This window comes from Pseudopipra pipra, chromosome 2 (genome assembly GCF_036250125.1).
Source record: "Pseudopipra pipra isolate bDixPip1 chromosome 2, bDixPip1.hap1, whole genome shotgun sequence".
NCBI classification, from domain to species: domain Eukaryota; kingdom Metazoa; phylum Chordata; class Aves; order Passeriformes; family Pipridae; genus Pseudopipra; species Pseudopipra pipra.
In genome coordinates this window covers 106,160,558-106,183,374 of record NC_087550.1, presented here as the reverse complement: position 1 = coordinate 106,183,374, position 22,817 = coordinate 106,160,558, and the positions used below count along the sequence as shown (strand labels likewise).

The 22,817-nt window shown below is 36.7% G+C and overlaps 1 protein-coding gene across 3 annotated transcripts in view; it reads right to left on the bottom strand.

The window, feature by feature from the left end:
* POLA1 (DNA polymerase alpha 1, catalytic subunit) overlaps positions 1 to 22,817 on the bottom strand; it is a 194,021-nt gene that overhangs the window by 39,619 nt on the left and 131,585 nt on the right. For 2 of the 3 annotated variants that reach the window (XM_064646798.1, XM_064646799.1), the window contains exon 35: positions 5,519 to 5,615. The exons of the other annotated variant lie outside the window; for it this stretch is intronic. In XM_064646798.1, coding sequence (XP_064502868.1) covers positions 5,519 to 5,615 — 97 coding nt within the window. The remainder of the gene's footprint in view (positions 1 to 5,518; positions 5,616 to 22,817) is intronic. 3 annotated transcript variants of the gene reach the window in all.

Sequence of the window (22,817 nt, the reverse complement as noted above, 5' to 3'; positions counted from 1 at the left end):
TTGAAAATTATTATTTTACAGTCTCTTCAAAACAACATGATTGGAAGACAAAGTACTTGACAGCAAATGTGCAGAGGAGCATTTGTTTGCTTGGCTGTAAAGATCACTATAGCGAACTGAAGTCTTAGCAATAGAGCCTGGAGACATGACGCAATAAGAAATGCTTTGTTCATCGAACTGTACTCTCTGAAAAGAGGCATGCCAGGTTTCAGCTGTTACCATCTTAAAAATAAATCCACACACGCATATGCACCTAGGTCATTTGCATGATTTCTCCTTATCTTCCCCTGTGAAAGGCACATGTAGATAACTATGTCCCCTTTCTTATTTATTGCAACAAGTACTTTGCTGTAGTCTTTTGTCTGTATATATTGATAAAAATGTGGCAATTTGTTCGACTTACAAAAAAGTCTTCCATTAAAAAAAATAAAAAAAATGTCACTTCAACCTGCTACTTGACACATGAAGTTATGAACATACTGGGGAAAAACACTCAACACTGAAATGATAGGATTCACACAAATAGTCAGAGCTGATTTTTTTTATGTCAACAGCCTAGAAGAGTTTCTTTTTTCCCAACATAATTTTTCAGTTTATTCATCCATAAAGTAAACTAGGGATTTTTGATGTCTGCATGAAAAGGTGGAGCGAGGCACACACACAAAGCTGTAATAAAAGTGTGAAAACATCATCTGAATATGCATTTGGCTTTACAAAACTGCAGCCTCTAAGTATGTGATCAAAACAATTACATTCTGTTTCCACAAAGTGGCATATACTTCAAAGATGTAGGTCTTCCTAATACACAGGAATATTTCACTGCTTTTCCCAAAGTTATCTTCCTCCCATCCTCACTTTTTTCTGCTTACCCATATCCTTAACAGGATATGCCATGACTTCTTGAAATCGAACAACCATGGGCTCAATAGTTGAAAATATTCTGGGAAAGAATCTTTGCAGTGTCTGCCCCTGAAATACTTAAATGTCTTGCAAATATTTGTGACTTTCCCTCTCTGAGAAATGGGACAGTGGAAAGGTGGTAACTTCCAGCCTCATTCTACAGTACAGAACAGAAAAAATCCTATGACCAGGATCCTACTTCTCCAAAAAGATCACAGCACCATAAACAACCTCAGTGATACTGATGCTTTTGGAATAATGCTGCAGTCATTGTGAGCAAGGAGACTGCAGCATCTTTATCTTCTATTTGATGCCAGGTGGGGAAACTGAACCAGAGACATCTGTGAGAGGCAGAATAGTTGTACTGACTTCATGGGGGCTCCATTTCTCTTTGCTTTTAAAGGTTTTCATTTCATTGTAGAAGCAAAATGAAAACAGTAATACCTTTGAATATTTAAACAAAACGAATATTTGAATGGAATAATGGTATTATTTTGGTCTCCTGATGACACAGCCATAAAAACACACAGGTTTCCATTGCTGAAGTTAAGGCATGCAGAGTGAGCATACTCCTGTATTATTTATGTATCACGTGTTCAAAATCACTGATAGTTCACCTATCCTTTTTCATACATATGAACAGAGCATGCTCCTACTTTGCTATTCCTCCTGCTTCTTACTGCTCTGCCTGTTCACCTAAGTAGCAATGTCTGACTAAACCCACAACCCAGCTTTGTAAAACTAAGTGTCAGAAAGTGTCGAAAACATGTTGAGTATGTTGCTAGTCAACAATACAGCAATTTTCCCCTTCTCTGATTAAAAAAATAATTCAGAACAAATAGCCCTTCTGGTACTACTGGTATCTTAAATTTGGGGTTTTGGCATCCCAAATGAAATATGAATGAACGACGTAGTTGCAAGCACCATAAACACCACACCAGTATAAATAAACAGATGAAATGTTGCAAAACACGTTAATTAATCCCCCTGTTGTACTCCTCTCTAGTAGACCCGACCTATTGAAGGTTCGTAAAAGAAAAAGCAGAAAAAACCCCAAACATGCAGAGAAGTGGAAAACTTTTGTGGCTGTTCCCCCCAAAAATTCAGATTAGTAGCTGAAAGAAACTTAGAATATAGCATACAGGTTTTAAATATGTAAAAGTCTCTTAAGAGAATAATCTACCATCCATTGTGTACAGAATAAGCTTTGGAAAGCAAAATTCACCTCAAGAAAAATTCACCTTCATATCAAGAGCAGCTCTCTATAGTAAGCACAGTGAAGCACCATAAGAAATTGGTTGAAAAACTCGACAAGTTGTAGAACCTGCATCACCAGAGGATATTTAAATTTAGCCCATCTTTAAAAAGTAGGCTGTAGTATTGATCCTCTAGCAGGGAAAGGAAGCAGCTTGGATACCTTTTTGAACTCCCACTGATTTCACAATTATTATTTTAGATTCCATTTCAATCAATAGTATGGACCTTCAACATAAATAGCTGAACAAACAAAACCTGTACTGTAATTAAGGTTATGTATTTTTAAGAGGCAAGTACAGAAAAAGCAAGTGAAGTAGGAGTGAAATCTCAGGGTTCACAATGAGAGAAGACGTGAATTCTTTCAAATTATGGTGGAAAACACATTTACATCTTCATTCCCAAGCAACCAAACATTTTTGTTTTCATAGAAGAACACTCCAAGACAAATAACAACTAAAGCTGCTATTAGGAATAAACAGAACCTACAAAAAAGAAGGAGAACTGGTCTTCAAAAATTCAGGAAAAATGGCACTAAGAGTAGAAACATCAAAAGTCCATGCAATTTGGGCTTTGAGAAACAGTGACCCAAAACAAAGCAAAAAACATCTCAAAACCAAAATCAAAACTAAGTAAATCAGTAGCTTAGTCACATAGAAAGTAAAAAGGAGACTGGAAATACCTAAGATGCAAAAAATACATTAAAATTTTGCCACCATTTTTGATAAAGGCAAGGATGCTGATCACAGATCAAAGAAAAAATGGCTTGTGAATGATGGCATGAAAACAAAATACTTTGTCTTCCAAATAAACCCTAGCTTCATGTTATAAAGGGGAGTTCACTAGATTTCCATTTCAGACCTACAACAAAAATGGTACATGAAAATTATTTCAATCCTACACAGTTTAACATTAAGTTTATCAAATCAGTAACATACATTACTAGAAAACAGAACACTGGTATCTATAAAACAAAAAATGCCCCCTTATAGCCACAGGCAATTATTATCAAATTCTGCATGTATTTAGAAAGATGTCTTCCTCCCAAATGATATCTGAAAACTGGGACAGAGTTATACACAGGTTTACCATACCCACCCACCTAATCTCTTTGAAGATGATCAATTTCCAAAGGAAAACTAAGAGATATAACTTATCTGGCCTTAACACCTGCTGCAGCACCAAGACTGAAATCACTGGCTAGCTGAAGAAGGTAATACAATAATTTTCAAACAGCTACGAAAAAGAGAAAAATATACCATGCTGAAAGGTTAACTGTCCAAAAGAAGAAAGTCCTAGCAGAGTTCTTACAATTCCTTGAGAATTACTCTGGAAACTAATTTTATTGAACTTAGCAGTGAGGGTCCAAGAAACATTTTCCCATTAAAACAGAAGGTGGTTAAATATGTGAATTCAGAAGCCACCGTACTATTTTTCACAGAGAATTCATTAACCTTGAAGTGTAATACTACAATGAGATTAAGCAGCCCAAAATTAATGGAACCAGGAAAATTAAGTAAAACAAATGCCAGGAACCTGAGATATGAATGAACTCATGATTCCAAAATGACAGGAGGAAAAAAACCCTCTCAAACATCAAGATTTCTATCATTATTACACTGCAAGTTAATCACATGAACAGCTGTGAACAGCCACATAGGTGGCTCAAGAAAGCAGATGTAATTCCAGTAAATGTACAGTCCCAGTGTACAAGACACTGGATAGATACCATCTAAAATACCATGTAATTTCTAGTTTCTCATACTTAAAACATTAATTCCTAGAGAAGACTGCACACAAAGGTGCAAAGAGGAAGAATCATACAGCAGAGACCATTTCTTCCTAAAGAAAGCCAAGAACATCTCTGCCTTAGTTTAAAACAAAATAGAAATATTACCACTGTTTCCAAAAGCACAGTAGAGGACGTCAGGAAAGGGAAATAAATAAACATCTAGTGGATGGACATAAATCAGCCACAAACAAGTTAGAACACAAAAATTACAATGAATTTTCAGTCATCGCAGATCGAGAGTCTGAAACACATTTGGAAATAGCAGCAGAAGGGGAAGAATCCAACGCAGGTTTCAAAATGCAGTGCCAGAAACCTGCAGTTTTTTCCAGTCCTTAAAAATGCAGTGGTCTGCTGTAAGAGGGGACTGGATGTGATCACCCATGAAGCCTCTTTTACTCTTTTGACCCCGTATTAGGCAAGAGATCTACACACAAAATACAACTTTGGTTTTAGGTAGAAGTATCAGCCACTATGCAACATTCCTTCAGTACATCTACAAAGTTTTATTAGACTGAGATGGCCACTGAGATGACCTTCTTTGGGTATACAAAGCCATTCTGAAGTGCAAGCTTCAGACTGAGTTCACTGACTTAGAGGTATTAGGAAAGGAATGAGAAACTCTATAAGAAGAAACCTAAATTGAACAGGACAAAAGCAGCCTCTTTGTTTATGTGAGCAGTTTTTAGCTAGGAGGTTACACTATTTTGATTTTCACATAAGGCTTATCAAAATAACATTCAGAAAGACCGAGTTTTGTTTAATGTCTTTCCACCACCCAGCAGCTTAACTGGTGATGCAGGGCAGGGGTGGGGATGACTGTCAGAGCAGAGCAGCTTTCCTACAACAGCACCTTTTCCTCACAGCCACCTCCAGAACTACAGAGAATGCAGTGTAAATGCTTCCTGTGGACAACACGCTTCAACGGTGGGATCCAAACACGTCTTTATTCAGGATTCCAAGCATTAGCCCACCTTCAGAAATATTCTTCTGTCAGCTTGAAAACCACATAGGTGCACAAAATCCACTGATCGATTACAGTTTAGAAATACTATAGTTCAAAAATGTTATGGTAAATGGGAAAAGAAAAAGAAAATCTTCCTAAGATCAGCTTAACTTGTATATTTAAGAGCACTTTGCAGACAATTAGCACTGTCTACTGCTTTTCTTGTGCCATCATTTTCTCTCTGATAAAAAGTACTTCTTCAATATTAATAGTTGAACGTAAATTTTAATTTTTTACACATATGTTTTAATTAATCTATTTACTGAAGTTAACATGTCTTTCAAACTTCAAGCAAAGAGTTTTCTCTAACGGTGTAACATGCAAGAAAGGCACTTTTTTCGAAGTGCAGTCACTTCCAAAGAAGAAAGGGGGCACATAGTATATTCTTAAATTGGTTAACTCCAACCAAACACATTCTTCTTACAGGGGATTCCTAAATTCATAATTTCTTCTATTTTCGGTTTTAGATTACAGCCTTGTAGTTCAGATTTGAAGAGCAGAGTAGGTTGAGCATCTAGCATGCAAGTTGCTATTAAACTATAGTTAACTAATGTAAAATTTAAACATACCTTTCTCTTCTTCAGTAATCACCTTATCAATTGCATAGTCCACATCAAAAATGTATCGGTAGAAGCAGAGCTGAGTGTACAGGGCCTTATCAGAATACTGTAATGTAAGAAGACAGCAATTAAAAACCCAACTCAAAAGAGTGTCTCCTGCACCCATTTCTAAATCCACTATCAAAAGATTATTTATGCCTTTTTTTTTTCGTCTTCCACAATTTATATGTTCCATTCATGTCAACTTTTGGAATTATTATTATGCTACAAAGCGTCATTACTACATCTCGACACTTTTCCACACAATTTACACCAAGCATTTATATAAGTCAACTAAACTTATGAATTCTTACAGAAACTTAAAATTGCATTTATCCATTATTATAGCTGCATGTACCACAATGATGCCTTGGCAAGAAAATAAAAGTCATAAGAACGATGGGACAAAGGAATAACTTCAGTGCTTTAGCGTATTGTACAATGTAATGAATAAAAAAAAAAAAAAAAAAAGAATGTATATCTTTTTGTGAATACAGGTGTTTGGCTGTATACCCTTCCCACCCTCCCACCAAGCTGTGGTTACATAAATTGGGAACATGTCATTCAAATAAGAAGATGTGCACATATACCGATACACCCACGTCATCACCTTGCTCTACACATCTGTAGAGCTACTGCATGTCAGTAATCACATATTTAGTTTGAAAATCTGCAGATGTATACAAATGGAATATGATATTCAATGAAATGCTCTCAGTGCCAGTTATGTCAGGCCACTGTGCTATTCCTCCAGTTCAAAAGAACACTCCTGTGTGAGTTCGTATCACTGTCGCCATTCTGTGCAATAGAAATTGCTCGAATAGACACGAGATACATCTTGACCACACTTCAATTAAACCCTTTCAAGTTCTTCTTGCACTCTTGTTCAATAAAATCCACATTCCAGTCCCTGCTGCTTAAGACACTGGAGTTTAAATATTGGCCAAAAATGGCTTGAAGAGTTGTTTGCTACAAAAAGCCTTATTAAAAATGAGGTAATTGTAACAGCATGAAATTTGGCAGTACTGTCCATTTTAATACATTCAGTACAGAGGTAGATACATACAAACTCTCAAAGGTTTTCTTGATGAACTACAAAATCAACAAAGAACATGGTTAGACCAATGTAAAATTATGACTCAGTATACCACAAGGAATGATCCTGAAAATGCAGTGGAAAAGCAACCAGTAAACTATTTCTACTTATTGGAATTCTGCTTTAACTTAGTTTTTCAGTATTATACCCAATCAAGCCAAGTTTTGTTACTACATTCAGCTAATTTTACACTTCTATTGACATGTAATAAAGTATCTATGACTATTAAGCAACTCATGTTGAGACATTTGACAACTGTTACTACTGCTTAGTTATTTTTTATATATTTTAACAGTATAGTTTTTTTCCATTTCATGTGAACTTATTTTAAAAAAAGACACACAGAAGCATATTTTATTCCTTATTAGCTATTCTACGATATGCATCATCATTATACTATTATACACCAGTTATTTTTAGTAAATCCTGATTACTGCTTCCTGAAGAAGAAAAAAGGAGGACGACAGCGATTAAGTTATTTGTTTAGTTTTTTAGATTCAGCTGTAATTGCTGGTACACATCTCCCTGACTGCACACATGAAGCAGGTTGAATAGAACACTGAAATTACCTCCTTCATAATAGTTTGTTTTGATAATGTATTGTGTGTCGAGATGATGAGAAACAGTTGCTGTCAATTTGATTAGCCATTATATTTTTATGTTAATTGCCATTATTGGGTCCATTCTGTTTAGTGTCACCATAGAAGCCATACAATGTTAGCATAAATAACAAATTGGAGTAAATTAGGAAGATATATTTTTGCCAATTCATTTTAATTGCCCCTCAGTCCTTCCGTCGGTTAACGCAGCTGTTGACCCATAATAAGCGCTAGGTCAATATAGCTGCTTGTCAATTCAGAAATGCAAAGTGCTGTGTTGCTGGTAATGGATATACAACAACCTTTGCCAGCCAACTGAAGCAAACGAATGACAACTCACACGAAAGAATAAAGCATCAGCTATGGAGTTTAGTGACCTGATATTAGTAGGCAGGCTAATTGAAAGTCACTGCTTAAATGGATAAAGAAAGTACAAAAATCAGTATGTAAAAATGTATACATGCACACATAGATATATATATACACACACACTTTTTTTACTGATAATGTGCTAGTATCTCCTTCCCTTTACCTTCCTGCATCTTATAATTAATAATTGGCAGAAGCCAAAATGCTTTTAAGATTTTCATGCAATTAAGTTTAAATATCACGGCACACTTATGAATACAAGGATGAGGCACCTTAAATTTAAAAGGACTTTAGGAACTGCTTATATCACCACTTCTTATATTTCCTCAATTTCTGGTAACCTGTAGGTTTAAAAATGGGAAAAAAAGCCCAACCTCTAAAACCTAAAACACAAATAATATTTTAGCTTTAATGGTCATTTTTTTGTGTAAAGAAAACCTGACACCCCCTAACATTACTAAACTAATGAAGAACTAAATTTGTATCTTCATTTATGTATTCTTTCTTCCCGTGAAAGATTTAATGGTGAGCACATGACAATAAAACTCTACTTTGAAGTCCTTATTTACTCCATGATGTTTAATTTCTTTATTTCATTAAGAACGAATGTCTGCAGTTAAGTCTGTTTCTCTGAGAGCTTCCACTCACAGAAATAATATTTTGTTCTTTTTATGCAACCAAACATTTTGCTATATTGCATTTAAAACTGCAATAAACAGGTGAAGGAGCAAAAGATATATAGTATGTATTCACATAGTTATTCACTCCTTTGACAGAAAAATTAAGTTTCTAATATAAAAATAACAGAATTAAAAAAAAACCATTGTGCTTAGCCAACAAAATATTAATTTAAATCTAGGTTTAATATGGTAGTAGAACTGCCTCCATCATGAGGCCAACTCCAACTGAGGCAGATTTCCAACTGCCTTCTAAGGAAGAATTTAATATTATATAGATTAAGTAACAAGAAACCAATGGTGTCTTCTTAACAAAACTGGCGAATTATGAACATCAGAAAAGCAAATTCTCCCATGACTAAGCACAAAACTAGGGTACAAAACTAACAGTCATGAAAAGAAAATTATCTCGCCTAGCTACTAGGAAAGGGCCACCAGAGCATACAATAGGAAGAGAGACTTCACAGGAGTTCCTGAAGGACAGCCATGCCTCCACACATGGTTAAATCTATCCTGCTTGAGTACAAGGACTAGCTTGGCATTTGTCTTGTCCCTGCAGCTGCTGATGTTTGAACAAGACACTGGACTGAAGGGTAGCACCATCTCTTCTCCTGCCTCACAAATACTGAAAAACTCAGCTCTGGAGCAAGGTCCTCCTGTGGCCTCACTCTACTTCTCTCTGGTTCAGCACATCTCAGCAAAATTTCAAGGGAGAAATGGTCCTAGCTCTCTCAGTCCATAACTGTAGTCAGTGAGTAAGGGATTCTTCCAGAGGAAGCAGACCCTTCTGTAACTCTTCTGGCATGACATGAGAATTGGCACAGAGAGAGTGAAAAAAACGGCCAGTGTCCACCTTCCCTCCTCTTTTTTAGAAATGGCAAAGCTCAACTCTCCGAAAGTAAGGGGACCTGGAAAGATTTAAGAACTTGCAACGCAAAATCTCTCATCAGCTCTTCCGTTATATAAGAAAGGTTGGTGGCAACTGCATTTAGATGTTGAAATTAGAAGGCTTCTCCTCAGTGCTGGTTGTTTTAGATTACATCCCAATGAACTTCAGTTGAGATTCCTCACTGTCCTCCATCCTGTAAACAGGGCCCCTGAGTGGTTAACACATCAGCCTCTAAAATCCTTTCAGTAGCTAAGGGCAGCATGGCAACCTAGACAAATCAGGTAAGAAAGGAAATCAGGTTCTTACCTTACCAGGTAATGTAAGGAATTGGTCAAGGAAAGAGGGAAAAATAAACAGAAGGAAAAGTTGATGGAAATTCACAACAGCAAGGTAAAAGAAGACTAAACTAATGATTTTAATTCTGATGTTTTACTTACCTAAATGCAGTGCTATTCTACCAAACACTTTTTAAGCAGCATTTAAAACCTCCATACCTTGAAAGTGTACATTTAAACAGGCCAGAAAACTAAACGCCCTTAGCTTAAAGATCATCTCATTTCAACCCCTCTGCCACAGACAGTGACACCTTCCACTAGACCAGGTTGCTCAAAGCCCCATCCAACCTGGCCTTGAATACTTTCAGGGATGGGGCATCCACAGCATCTCTGGGCAACCCGCTCCGGGTGCCTCACCACCTTCTCAGTAAAAAATTTCCTCTGAACCCCTAATCTAAATATACCCTCTTTTAGTTTAAAATCATTCCCCCTTGTCCTATCATTATCTATTGGCATAAAATTTCACTTCACTGGGAATTCCTATATTAACCAAATATGTGGTAGTCAATGCTTTTTCAACACTCTTTAGATTACTCATGTTCCTCTACAGTATGTTGAAGTCTTTACTCTGGCATCTCCCAAATTTTTTATATTTCTCTACAGTCCCACCACTCTGATAAGCCTTTAAATCTTTTCTCCATTCTCATTTCTTCTGCCCTTTTGCTTTCTTCTGCACCCGACTCTCTCTCATTTCTTCAAGCCCTCTCTGTGGTGTATTTTTTGTTTTCTGTTGTGTCACCTCTGGTTTTAAGGATGATGAAGGCAATAAGAAATTAAATAAAACCCACCCAAAAATCCCCCTTTTAGTTTGCTAACTCTAATAGAGTGCTTTGTAAAAGAGATAATTTCCACAGGCTACAGAAGTTATTTGTATTACTTCACTTAATTATAATACAAAACAGTGGCACCACTTCATTAATCAGCTGCTTGAGAGAGTTACTTTAGTGAAAAGCCTTTTTGATAATTTTGATTAGAAAGAACAGTGGCTCTTACAACTGTGATATGATTCAGTATGTCCATCAACCAAATCCTTTAGAACTAGTTCTTAATACTTTAAAAAACAGGAAAGAAATAAAAGGAAACAGAAGTCTCTTGGCAGCAAATGCATCTCAGGGACTCTTTCAAGGCTTAGATGTAACAGAGCAAAGCATACAGGAAATACTTCAGTGCTTTGAGAGGCATTTCCTCCCCTCCCCCCTTAGAAAGATGCAGTAATTAAAACCTAATTATTATCTTCATTTTAAACAAAACCTAAAGTGAATACCAATTAATAACAACATACTAATGAGCATCTGCTGTGATGAAATTGAATATGAATGTGCTGCAAATTTCGGGTAATTTATTTTTCGGGGAAGTGCCACTGGTCTCAATCTAATGCTGGAAGACTGTATAGACTGTACACATCTTCCATTATGTCTCTTATGTGCAGCAATTTTTATTTTCAAAAAAAGGGCACAGCTCAACTTTGTGGATGTTTATATATCCAAATTCTATCCATGCTACAATGATTTCAAGGCAAGAAACTAGTAGTGTGTCGTGTTTTACACACCTCACATATTCCTTTATAAAACCAGGGCAGTTGCCATCCCACACAACTTCTATTCACCATCAGATTCTGAAGGCAGACACTGCTGAATGATAAGAGCTCACAAAGTGTGGATTCATGTTACACTAAATACTCATAATGTGTGTACCTCTCACCTCATGGCAATGCTGATGTACACTGAAGTCTGTTCTGCTTGTGCATCACAAAGCCTAGTTAAAACCCAGTGCTGGTCTGTGTCAAATAGGCTGAAATAAACTGCACACCTGAAATAACTACTTCAGATAAACCAAAAGAGGTGAAATAAAAGTATATCTAAATTGCAGCCTTTATGCTTTAGCATACAAACAGTTTTTGAAAACTTACATTCAATTCCATTAAAAACATGAGATGTTTGGTCACATTCTTTCCTGACAGCAGCACTGGATATAAACTAAAGGGAGAGAGGCTGTGTGTGTGTGGTTTCCTTCCTAACCATCCAAACTGTCCATCCGTTCAATCAATAGTGGGTTTTATGATTTTGACTCATGCAGTCCATTAAAAAGGTAAAAGGAAACTGAAACAGATGTAGCAGGATATGGATGTGATGACACTTTCCCTAGAACTTATGTTAACATGGACTGTATGAGAAAAGAAGAGGTTCTTACATATACATGCAGGGGTCAATGAAAAAAAAAACAGCCCAGCACAAGACTGGATATTCTTGTACATGATGAGATTTTTTTTTTCCCATTAAGTAACTGAAATGAAAAGAGTTCTTGCTGTATTACCTTCTGTTTAGCAATTAATGAGAACATTACAGTGGATCTAATTACAAAAACCAACTCTGGACTCCAAAGCCAGCAGAAGAACGAAAAGTGAGTGAGGAAGTGGGTGAAGAAGAGATGACAACACCTGCTGATGAGGGACACTGGACTGAATGAAGGGGTTGACAGAATACCTCCAGGGTGGATCCCCACAATACTATTACTAAACATTTTCATTAAGACACCCTGGAGAAAAAGAAGCTGTCTTTTAACAAGATTCAGGAGGCATGAACATGGCAAAAAGGAAACGGAAGGAAATTTATTAAGCAAAATACTTCTGATCATAACAAAGAATCTGAATGAACTATCCAAAACTGGAATGTCCCAGGCTGACACTACTCTGCTTTTGAGGATTCATAAGATGACGCCTCAAGGCAGAGACAGGAGATGAACAGTAAGTGCCAGACAGAACTCTGGAGGAATGGAAGACTGCAGCTGTTGGACCACTAATGGTGGTGGATCACCTCTACCTAAAGCTCACACTGTAAGCAAAGACATGAAATAACCCTGTTTTTCTTCCTTGGAGATATGTTGCTTTTTAAACTAAAACACTACGTGACATCTGTGCTTAACAAACACTTTCTCATCTTAATGATACATACACAACCCTCTCCCCTATTCCTGGTCTCGTGTTTACAACTCATACGAGCATATGGTAAACCAAATTCAACTCACTAATCAGCCAAAACTACTCACCTCTTTTCTAATCTGACAGAAAACTAACCCCCCAAATCTAGCTGCTTCCCTGTGTGGTCAACAGCTGGCACAACGTGAAGAGCTAACTGCACGGTATCTGATGTGAACAAGCCAAAATAGCTACTGTAAGCAAGGGAAGGCAGGATGTTCTCCTGCTTTTAGTTTTGGGTTCGAGCTCTGCCTTGCACCCAGTGCTTAAACTCATCTGAGCCGTGCAATCAGACCAGTGTTCTCAGGCAGTGAGAACACAAGTCTTAACTAAGAATCACTCTTTTTTCCGATGTGTGGGAATCACTTGCCTTGTGTACCTTCAGCATACACTTGTCTTTGCAAAGTCTGCTTCACTTGGAAATTTTCAGCATCAGTATTTCTGTGACTAATTTTTGGTATTACTAATATTTAATACAATTAATACACAAGACAAGCAGATAAAATTTGTGACTGAGTCTGTAATAAGACCAGACATTATCTGCTCTGAGGCATCTTTTTTTTATAAGAATATTATAACAATGACTAACAGCAATGACTAATTGTTGGATGGAGCTCTGAGCAACCTGGTTTAGTGAAAGGTGTCCCTGCCTAAGGCAGAGGGGTTGAAACTGGATAATCTTTAAGGTCCCTTCCAACTCAAGCCATTCTATGATAATTGTACAGAAATTAGCTCTACAGATGTTATATATATGTGTGCACATGTGTATATGCATACATATCTATGCACCTCATGTATGTATGTATGTCTGCAGATATATATGAACACAGATATTTTAATAAAATACAATGGCTAATAAATACAAGTTAGAAGTTTAAAAATAAAAATATCAATATTTTATAAAAATTTTCTTCTGGATTCTAAGGAAAGTCCAGAAACAACACTCAAAATAAATAATGAAATTCGTAAATAGCTTGTTTTCATATAGAAAGTTTATTAAATGGATAAAGAGATTCACATGAGGTGGTTAAATCCCATACTAGGAAATGTCATCAAAGTGGTCCCTCTAGTCAGTTCTTCCCTGCTAAACAAAACAGGGCTGACTTAGCTCAAGTGCTGAACTGCTACTGAGCATATTACTGAATTTTTAATGTTTGCTGATGGTGGTTTAGGGCCATAACAACCAACTAAGACAGTGATGGGACATGGCTCAGATGATGTACGGGGACTGTTTAGACTGGCAACGTGGATCTGACCATACTTCAGTCCCAAGCTATTCCCCAACAGACTTGGAACCCACAAGCATCCCCTCATAATGAGCACACTCAACACCTTACCAGCCTCGAGCTGGAACACAGCCCTCATGTTATTTTAAAGGCTCTGAACCTATAAAGCATACACAACTGCCAAGTACTGACTTACACCTGTTATCTTGGGTTTCTGGTCAGAGGATATTTGTTGCTGTGATCAACAGTGCAATAGGAGAAAAAGGTACAACAGCTGGGTTTATCCAAATAATTCTTTGCATTCTAAATCAGACGAACAAAATAAATTTTGAAAAATTAACTTCATCTGTAATCTGCCTCCTGGATCTGGAGGAAAGGAATTCCTCCCTCTGAGGAATCTGCAGACTAACCAGTCTGAATATCCATCCTACTGATGGATATTTTATGGATGGATGCTTTAGGATGGGTATTGTACAAAAATTCTCAAAACTATCATCTAGAGCAGAAAAGTTAAGATTTGAAGTTTTATCACACCAAACCAAACAAATGAGCTTTACTGGACAGGTGGTGAAAGGCAGACATCACTCTGGAACTGGACTGACCCAGCAGCACATACAATCAAAACTACAAAACTGTATCTGACCAGATACATGGAACATTGCTCTGGAGAAGCACCAGCTTGGTCCCAAAATCGACCGTATTTTAAGAGCCTCCGATCAAGAATATTTGCACACTTCAAATAAATTGCTGCTTGAAATAAGCAGCGTAAAGATATTCTCCTACAATATATCCTCTCCTTGGGGTACAAGACAAATATAGTAAAAAAAAAATAATCCATGTCTACAATTTCAAGAAAAAAACCCCAAGCACTTTCAAAGTTAGCTACTCATCTATAGATTTCTGGGATTACATGACCCTTGACAATTTGGAATAAAAAGTAGTTAACAAAAAAGGCCTGGTGAAACAACCTTAAAATTGAAAACCACCTCTGTAAAGCAAAGTTGTCATTCTGCTCTGATGATGAAGTACCACGGCCAAGCATTCCCCAACTATCTTAAGTGCTACAGAACAAGCTCATACAGCTCCAGAGCTCTGTCTCATTCTAGAGAACTGATGGATCTACTAATTGAATGAAGAGCACTCAATTGCAGTTAACTATAGGTCATCTGCTTACTCAAAACAGGGAAAATAAGCACATGCATAGGAACTCTCATCACTGAACAGAACTCTTACCTTTCAAGTAATTTCATGTATTTCCTTAAAAAATTCTAAAGTCATAATGTTCTTTCTAACAAACAAGAAATAAACTGTAAATATCCAGGAAATTTACCTTACAAAAAGATGTGTTACTACAATTGGAAAAAAAAAATCACACAATTAGTACTCTGCTGAGCTGAAATCTGCATACAAAACCTCTGTCCTTACTGATGAGGAATAAAAGTCATAACCTCTTTCTCAGGACCCACATTTCTCACAGCTGGAAAACAAATAAATCAAGTGGGGCCCAATCAAGAACACTATATGAAACCACCTTACTAGGAGTAAATTCTGCCTGTAGGGAAAGAACCTGCATAAGGTAGCTCCCAGACCAGAATCACAAATCAAACATGTATCAGACACAGTCCTACTCTGAGGCAAAGAGAGGCAGAGGCCACTACTAGAGGTCTCCCATGGGCCTCTGTAGATCAGGTATAAAGTTGCTTTTTTACCACTTCATGCAATCTGCTGACACGTTCAAGAATGGTTGTGTAGTGCCAGGGATGAGCCAAAGGTTACTCCTCATTATCTTATCTGAGGTACATTTTGAGTCTTATGTCTGCTTGCAAAAATAAAGGGTGCCACTTCTGATGTTCAGATGCAGGATGCTCTGGGTAACAATGGAAAAAACTGGTAGAACAAGTCCTTTTCTCACAATTTGGACTATAGTAGAGGTAGTAAGTTACAATTTGGAAGTAAGTTATTTCTGTTTACATAAATGAGGTTAATCTAGCCCTGTACTTGCAACATTTATTTTTATTTACTTTTTTTTTAGAAATAAAGTCCTTTCTCACTGATTGATACACTTTACACAACTATTTGGCATTTGTCAGCTATCCAGAAGAATACCCTAAAAAAGTGCAATCTATGCAAGCAACTTGGCTTATATTTATTTAAATTGGGATTTTATTACAAAATGGGTAATGCTGCATTTCTTTTCTGCAAAATAATTTACTAATATTTGCAAAAGCCTTTTTTTAACAGAATCTTGATTATCATTCAACAAGCACAAGTACGTCATTTAAAAATGGTTTATTATTAAATAAACAATACTATAAATAGGCTAGACACAAGCAAATAAGCTTATCTAAATATGTTTTAGATGTAGAAGCATGCATATGAAAAAAAATATAATTTACAGAGAGGGAACTAAACAAACTGCTTTGAATTACTGTATTCCTCTCTCTCAAGACTTCAGCACTCATTTTCTCAATTTTAGGAATTAGCAAGAAAGTAAAAAGTTTGAAAAGCTAGCACCTTCAACTCCTAATTTCTTATTTTTTAACAAACTACTATTTCAGCTCATGTAGTTAAATAATATGAAGCAAGGAATACATGTGCTGCAGAGGACACTATTTTGCCTAAAGCGAATCTGGCATTTCAGTAAATTGTGAAGGATTGGAATCAATGTTCCCTCTTGTTGACCTTGATTTTTCTTAAGACAGTAAGGAAACTAGGCTGAGATATGAAAATGCTTCAGCTACTCTTCATGCACCCTGGAACATTTTACTATTACAAGATCAGAACTCTTACAGATTGACTGAAGTCCCCATCTCCACGATGTCACCAATACAAACAAGCAACTCCCCAAACTTCTCAGACTATGCAAGATTACTGCTTTAGATGGAAAGGCTTTTAATACAGTTTATTTGACTTGCTTAACTTACTTTGGAGCCAGGATGTACACAGATGATGCCTCTGTTAAGTAAGATTTTTCTTCCTCTGTTTTGTTCAGATAAACAGTCCCCAGCTGCACCTATCTCTTTGTAGCATAGCCCTTATCTGTCTGTAGGAGTGTATACCAGCTTTATCAATGCAAGTTTTGATCTCATGTCTCTAAAGCACCTCCTTCATACTTCAATAGAATGGCTCTCTACCAAATACTCAAGAAATGTTACACCGATGACAAAGTAAAGGACAGCACCTTTTCTGTGGGTGGCACTGAAATGTTAAGATTGGTAGTATACAAAACCACATCTCAATGACTTATAAGTAAATTTTTTAGACTGCTTTGAGAAAAACCCAGAAATTCTGCCCTGTATCCTTCAACTGGCAAATCCAAACATGAAGTGAAAGACACCAACCCTAAGATTATCCCCAAGGAAACAGAGTAAGCTCCCCTAAGAACAGGCAAAGATTAAAAAGTTTAGGGTTTGATTTCTGTCAGTCAATACTGTGTGTTTATGTTCCAGGAAAAAAAGTGTAGCTCAAAAGTGTTCTGAAGATTAACACTTCCCTCATGGGCTAGAATTAAGTTTGAGTTTTTTTGCCTTGGATGTACACATCTATCTGGGCAGAGCTATCTGGTTGTATTAGGTGTTTTGAATGTTCACATTCAACAAGTGAAGAAATATTAAATTTAACCTTTCAAACTTTAAAACACACTCCTAGAAATAATACAGACAGACAAACTGCATGTTGCTTCTTTGCCCTGGCACCAAAATGCCAAAGCAGCTCAGGTATTTCTTTAAAAACAAAATGTTATTTTACCAAATAGAAAGGAAGACATAAAGTAATTTTTGAGGTTCCAAACTGGCACAGCAAGAGATCTTACAATAACAGGTCTTCCAGACAAAGGTCTGTAGGAAGCTTAGAAGCAGTGTATACGTGAGAGCAAGCCTCCCAGAAAAATCATTCATTAACTTTGCAACATTTCTGAGTAAATTCTGACCCACAACCTGGAAGAGAAATGTGGTATAGTTATTAATAGCATTAGTACCTCCAAATACAAGGAATATTTTGTCTCTAGGACAAAAAAAAGCAGCTGGTTGCGACCAAAGACATGGAACAGCCTGTGGAAAACCTTCCTGACAGTGATCTGCTGGTCAAAGCAATGGGTTTTTCTGTGGTTTTAATGAACTCCTTTAAAAAAGAATTTTCTCATTAGACTACTACTCTTCATCTCAGACAACAATTTGTAACTAGTAGCTTTACATTAGAAAGATGTATCACCTTTCTGATGCTAATACCTAAAATTTTCCTGAGAAGTTCAACGTATCTAATGAGAAAGTGGATCAAATGCTTCAAATATTGGACTCTCTGTCCCCAGGTGAAGTTAAAATGTGTAATCAACAAATATAACATCTGAACAGATTTAACATTCTGAACTTGAGATGCCTTAATGAGAAAGACAATGATACAAGACAAACCTTCTTACCATAAAGAAACGATCCTAAGAGTTAAGAAGTCTTATCAGAAAGTTTCCCCTCATTTCTAGAGATCAGACAGAACACAGAGGTATTGCAGTATAAAGCTACACAAACATTCAAGCTATGCATTCCTGTATGTTTCAAAGGTGAGAATCCATCTAGCAGAAAAACTGAGAAAGAAAAGAGGACGGCCTCTGAGTGTAGAAAGTTGAGCAGCTTTCCCACGTGACTTCCTCCTCTTTTTCCCCGAACCTTTCAGTCTGCAGCTGCAGCAGTGCCATATCAAGACAACCCATAGCAACAGGAAAGAGGAGAACACAGAATTTCTCTAACAGGACAGACATTTCAGAAACTTTTCAGTTAGAACTAGCAACATTTGAGTTGAACTTCAGTAAGATGGTCCATGGTCACGGTGCAATGCTTGTAAAAACATTTGCTGAAACTGGGCAGGTCAGATAAAATTGTTGTATTGCTCTCAAAAACACTCAATGCCATTCAAAGAGGTGACCTTTATCAGATATAATACTGCTAATAGAAGGAGCTGATGTCTACTAAAATTCAAGACAAAAGGAGAAACCTCAGACTTTGTCATATATTGCCAACACTGGCATTACAATAAATACCACCACCATTTATCTACATACCAAAGCAGCCCAATCACAACAGATGTTTGCTAATTTTTTCTAGCAACTTAAAAAATTAGTTGCAAAGACTCACTCCTCATCCTCTGAATTATTTATCTGTGCTCACAATCTCTGCTAATTGAATTTCATTCTCTTTCTGAGCAACCACATTATTTTTCATCAGATACCAAACAGACCCATGTTGAAACTGCACAGTGATGTTCTCTGCCATCCTTCGAATACGCAATTTTAGACGCCAGCCAAATCTGCCTCATGAAAGAATAAAAGTAGAGGAAGAACCTAGGTTTCAGTAACCCAAAAATAGGCAGCTAAGCAGACTGCTTGTCATGATATGTAGTTCAGAATAATTCAGAACTGATTCAACAAAATAAAAGCATTAACAGGCATGATACTCTCCTTGGAGCTCCTCCTTCACAACACTTTTAGTGTGCTAATGCTCTAGCAGGGACCCACTCTCAAATGCATCCACTCTCTATGCATTCCACTCTCAAATGCATCACCAAACTTTTCCCGCTAAAAAAAAAAAAAGTGTCTCACGTATAAAAAGCTTGTAGGAAGCAAAACACAATGAATCTTACAGGGAACATAAATTATGAATAATCAAGACATTTAAATTGTTAAGCTAGTAAAGTCTATTTCTGAGATTTAAAAGACAGCAAAACCAAAAAAATCAACCTCATACATGCATGCAATAAAAATGTCAATCATGTAATCTTAAATAAGTAAGGCTGGAAAAAAATTACCTTATCCTTTACAGTATCATGCAGAACCCCAACACCTAAATTACAGGGAATAAAAAGATGAACAAGGAAGAGGACATTCCCGTGATCTGAGCAGAGATAGAAAAGACTGCCCCAAGCAGTTGCTCTCAGAGGATTTAGTAACGATACTTAAAAAAAGTACATTGAAAAACGTATTTAGAAAAAGTAAAAGGAAAAACTTCTGGCCTAGGAAAAGTTGGATTGCCTAATTATCCGTCTTTGTAGGCTAGACAGAACCACAAGAGCACCTAATGAAATGCACTTGCTGCAAAACACAAAGTCAATAATCACTGTTATTGTTTTATACTCTTGTAACTTTATCCTTACAAAATTATGATTTTCCTAAATCTCATATAGTTAAAAGCTCACACCAGTTCTGCACAGCAAGGCAGCTGATTTCCACAGGTATGGCAACCCTGACACACAAACACAAGCCTGCTCATGTAGAGATCAGGTCTACAACAGACATCAAGGCAGTAAGGGTACACTTCAGTCAAAGGCTAACAAGAGAATTCTTCAGAAATACCACAGTTTGCCTTCTGTTCTCCACAAGGAAACTCTTTAGGAATTTTCATCTTCCTGATAAAACCAAGACTCTTGGCTTGGTGCTTGATGAGTGCACAGATGTCAAGTACAGTGCAGCCAAGAACAGCCAGCTGGAAAAGTTTAGTATTACCCACAGTCTTACAGCTTTCACAGCAGACACTTTTTTTCATTGTCTTTTCATTACAACCTTTCATCTTTTATTCACCAAATTTATATATCCCACTCAATTTTACCTCCATTCCACTGTATGATTCTGCAATGGAAACTGTCTCCTGAAAGGATGTCATCTTGAATACATCATTTCTTCACAAGGCTTCAAGACTATATTATCTACATTAGGTCATCAATAACTCTTTGTAAGGTGAGGCACTGAATATATTCAGTAAAGAACTGTCAATTCTCTTGTTCAGGTTTACACAAGTACAAGGGAAAACTGCAAGTTCAATTTTTATATTTTTCCAGTAAGTTGAGGGAGTTGTGGATTTAAACTTGTGCAGCCAACAATTAGTAAGTTTATACATGGTACAGCTAACCAGAGAAGCTGTCTCAAGCAGCAAATTAATTTTTATAATAGCTAGCTCATTGTTCAAAGCATCTATGTATTTCTACATTTGGGATGAGGAATGGAGCTGAAAGCTGACTGGAAGACATAAATTAGAACAACAACCTTGTGTGGCAGCAGGAAAGCAGCCAAACCTCACATTATTTACTATCCATTCCAATAGACTCTTTTGTTAGGTGAGGATTTTTGAGTGGTTTTCAGCAAGGGGAAGAGCAGCCTTACCAACCTTATCATGAGTACTCATCTGGACTATGCATTAGCTGGAACCTCTGAGCTCTCTTAGCAAGATCACCCATGCAAAAACCTAGACAGCATTAATGAACAATAAAATAAAAAAAGCCTGAGAAAATGGCAACATTTTCTTATGCATATGGAAGTAGTGAAAGGTATTCTTTCCATTTCTGCTATCTGGGTATTTGGAAGCATGACATTCAAGAGATCACCTAGATCATGAAAAAAGAGTAACCAAACACAGATATGCCTCTTCAAGCAATAAGTTAAACTACTTCTGTCAATTCATTCAGCTCACAACAACAGACTTTCATGTTTTACATGAGATAACCTATGGAGCAGAAAAGCATTTTCCCTACATATCTCATCACAGGGTTACCAAAACCCTTCAAAGTAGTTTTCACAGAGTTGTGCCAAATCTCAAGAGGAGTTTAAGATTTATGAGACAGAATATGAATACTTCAGTTTTGTGCAGAACCAGGTGATTAGACAAGACAACCTATTCTTCAGGTCAAATTATGCTGAAAGTTTCATGCAGCATCATAACTGTCTCAGCATAAGCTTCTCAAAACTTTTCCATAAGGAAAAAAGGAAGGCCAAAGAAACCCTTACACAGGGTAAAAACTGTTATCATTACAATTTAGCTCCTAGAACACAGCTTTAACAAACGCTACTTCATAGCTTCTGTAACTCTCCCCACTCTCATGCTCTAGAGGGACTGTCATTAACCATACCATCAAAATATCAAGAAATCCAAAATGGTGGTGAATTAATTTCTTCGTGCTTCATGAAACATCCTCCCGTGTAACAACCAGCTCCATAGGAGCTATTATTAGAAGTTAATTTTTCTCTACTAGCTCTTCTTGCCTCATTCTACGATTGTCCACTCCTAAATTACAATTGCAGTTGATTTCTGCAAGAGAGATCTACACAAAGTGATTCTGGTGAGTCTTCCTCATGCTGGACCCACCTCTAAAAGTGAATTAAGTGCTATCTTTCAGATGAGATGAAGGTGATGCACAGGTCCTGTGGGTACCTTTTGTTAAGTTCTGGTGGTTTATCCTCAGTGTCCCAGACAAATTAACTTTACTAGAGTACAATTTGCTCAAATGCCTCAAGCCCCTTTTGCAGCTTCGTTTCATACGTTGTTCTTCAGCTCTTGCTCTCGACTGACACGTGATGTTTCTCTAGGTTGTTAAACAGCTGCTGTGTTCAATCTTTGAGGTAGCTGCACTTCAGTGATAAAGTAAGTGAACCTATATATAGTTTGTAAATCCATTTGTTATGTCTAAAGTACTTTGAGATTTAGAATGTGCAAGAAAGCATATATATTAAGCTTTTTAAACTCTAAAAAGGGGGACTACCGTAACTGGCAGGATCCATGTTCAATCACTTTGTACTTAACGGTTTGAAAAAAATTACATGCAAATTATTTAGAATTTTATTCCACTTTTCAAAGCATGAAGTTAAATGCTCCCATTTCTAAAAATAATAATAAAAATCAATAACTATTATTCAGTACTCATTTGATATTTCACAATGGACCACTGTGAATTTGAACTCCAGGAAAGGTTGCTGTTTCAAGCCTCCAAAGGGTTATTATATAAAGCACAGAGAAATAATAATTTAAAAAAACATAAAAAAAAAGCAGAAAACATCATTTCTTTTGAATTTTAGCTGAAGATGATAAAAGACTGAAGCAAATTAATTAGAATTACCAACTTACAGTAATAATGGCACTGATAACAAAACAGATATAGACAGGGTCTAGTTACAACAGGTAATAGATGCAGTAAAGACTATCCATTAATATCGTGGGCTCAAAGCAACACGCCTCACTTTTAGGAAACATACCAGCAGAAATAACTAGTGTATTATCCTGTGGTTGCTTAGAGATGACTTAACGAGTTCCTGAGAACAGGCCATTAGCTAGCATTTGCTTTTGCTATTAAAG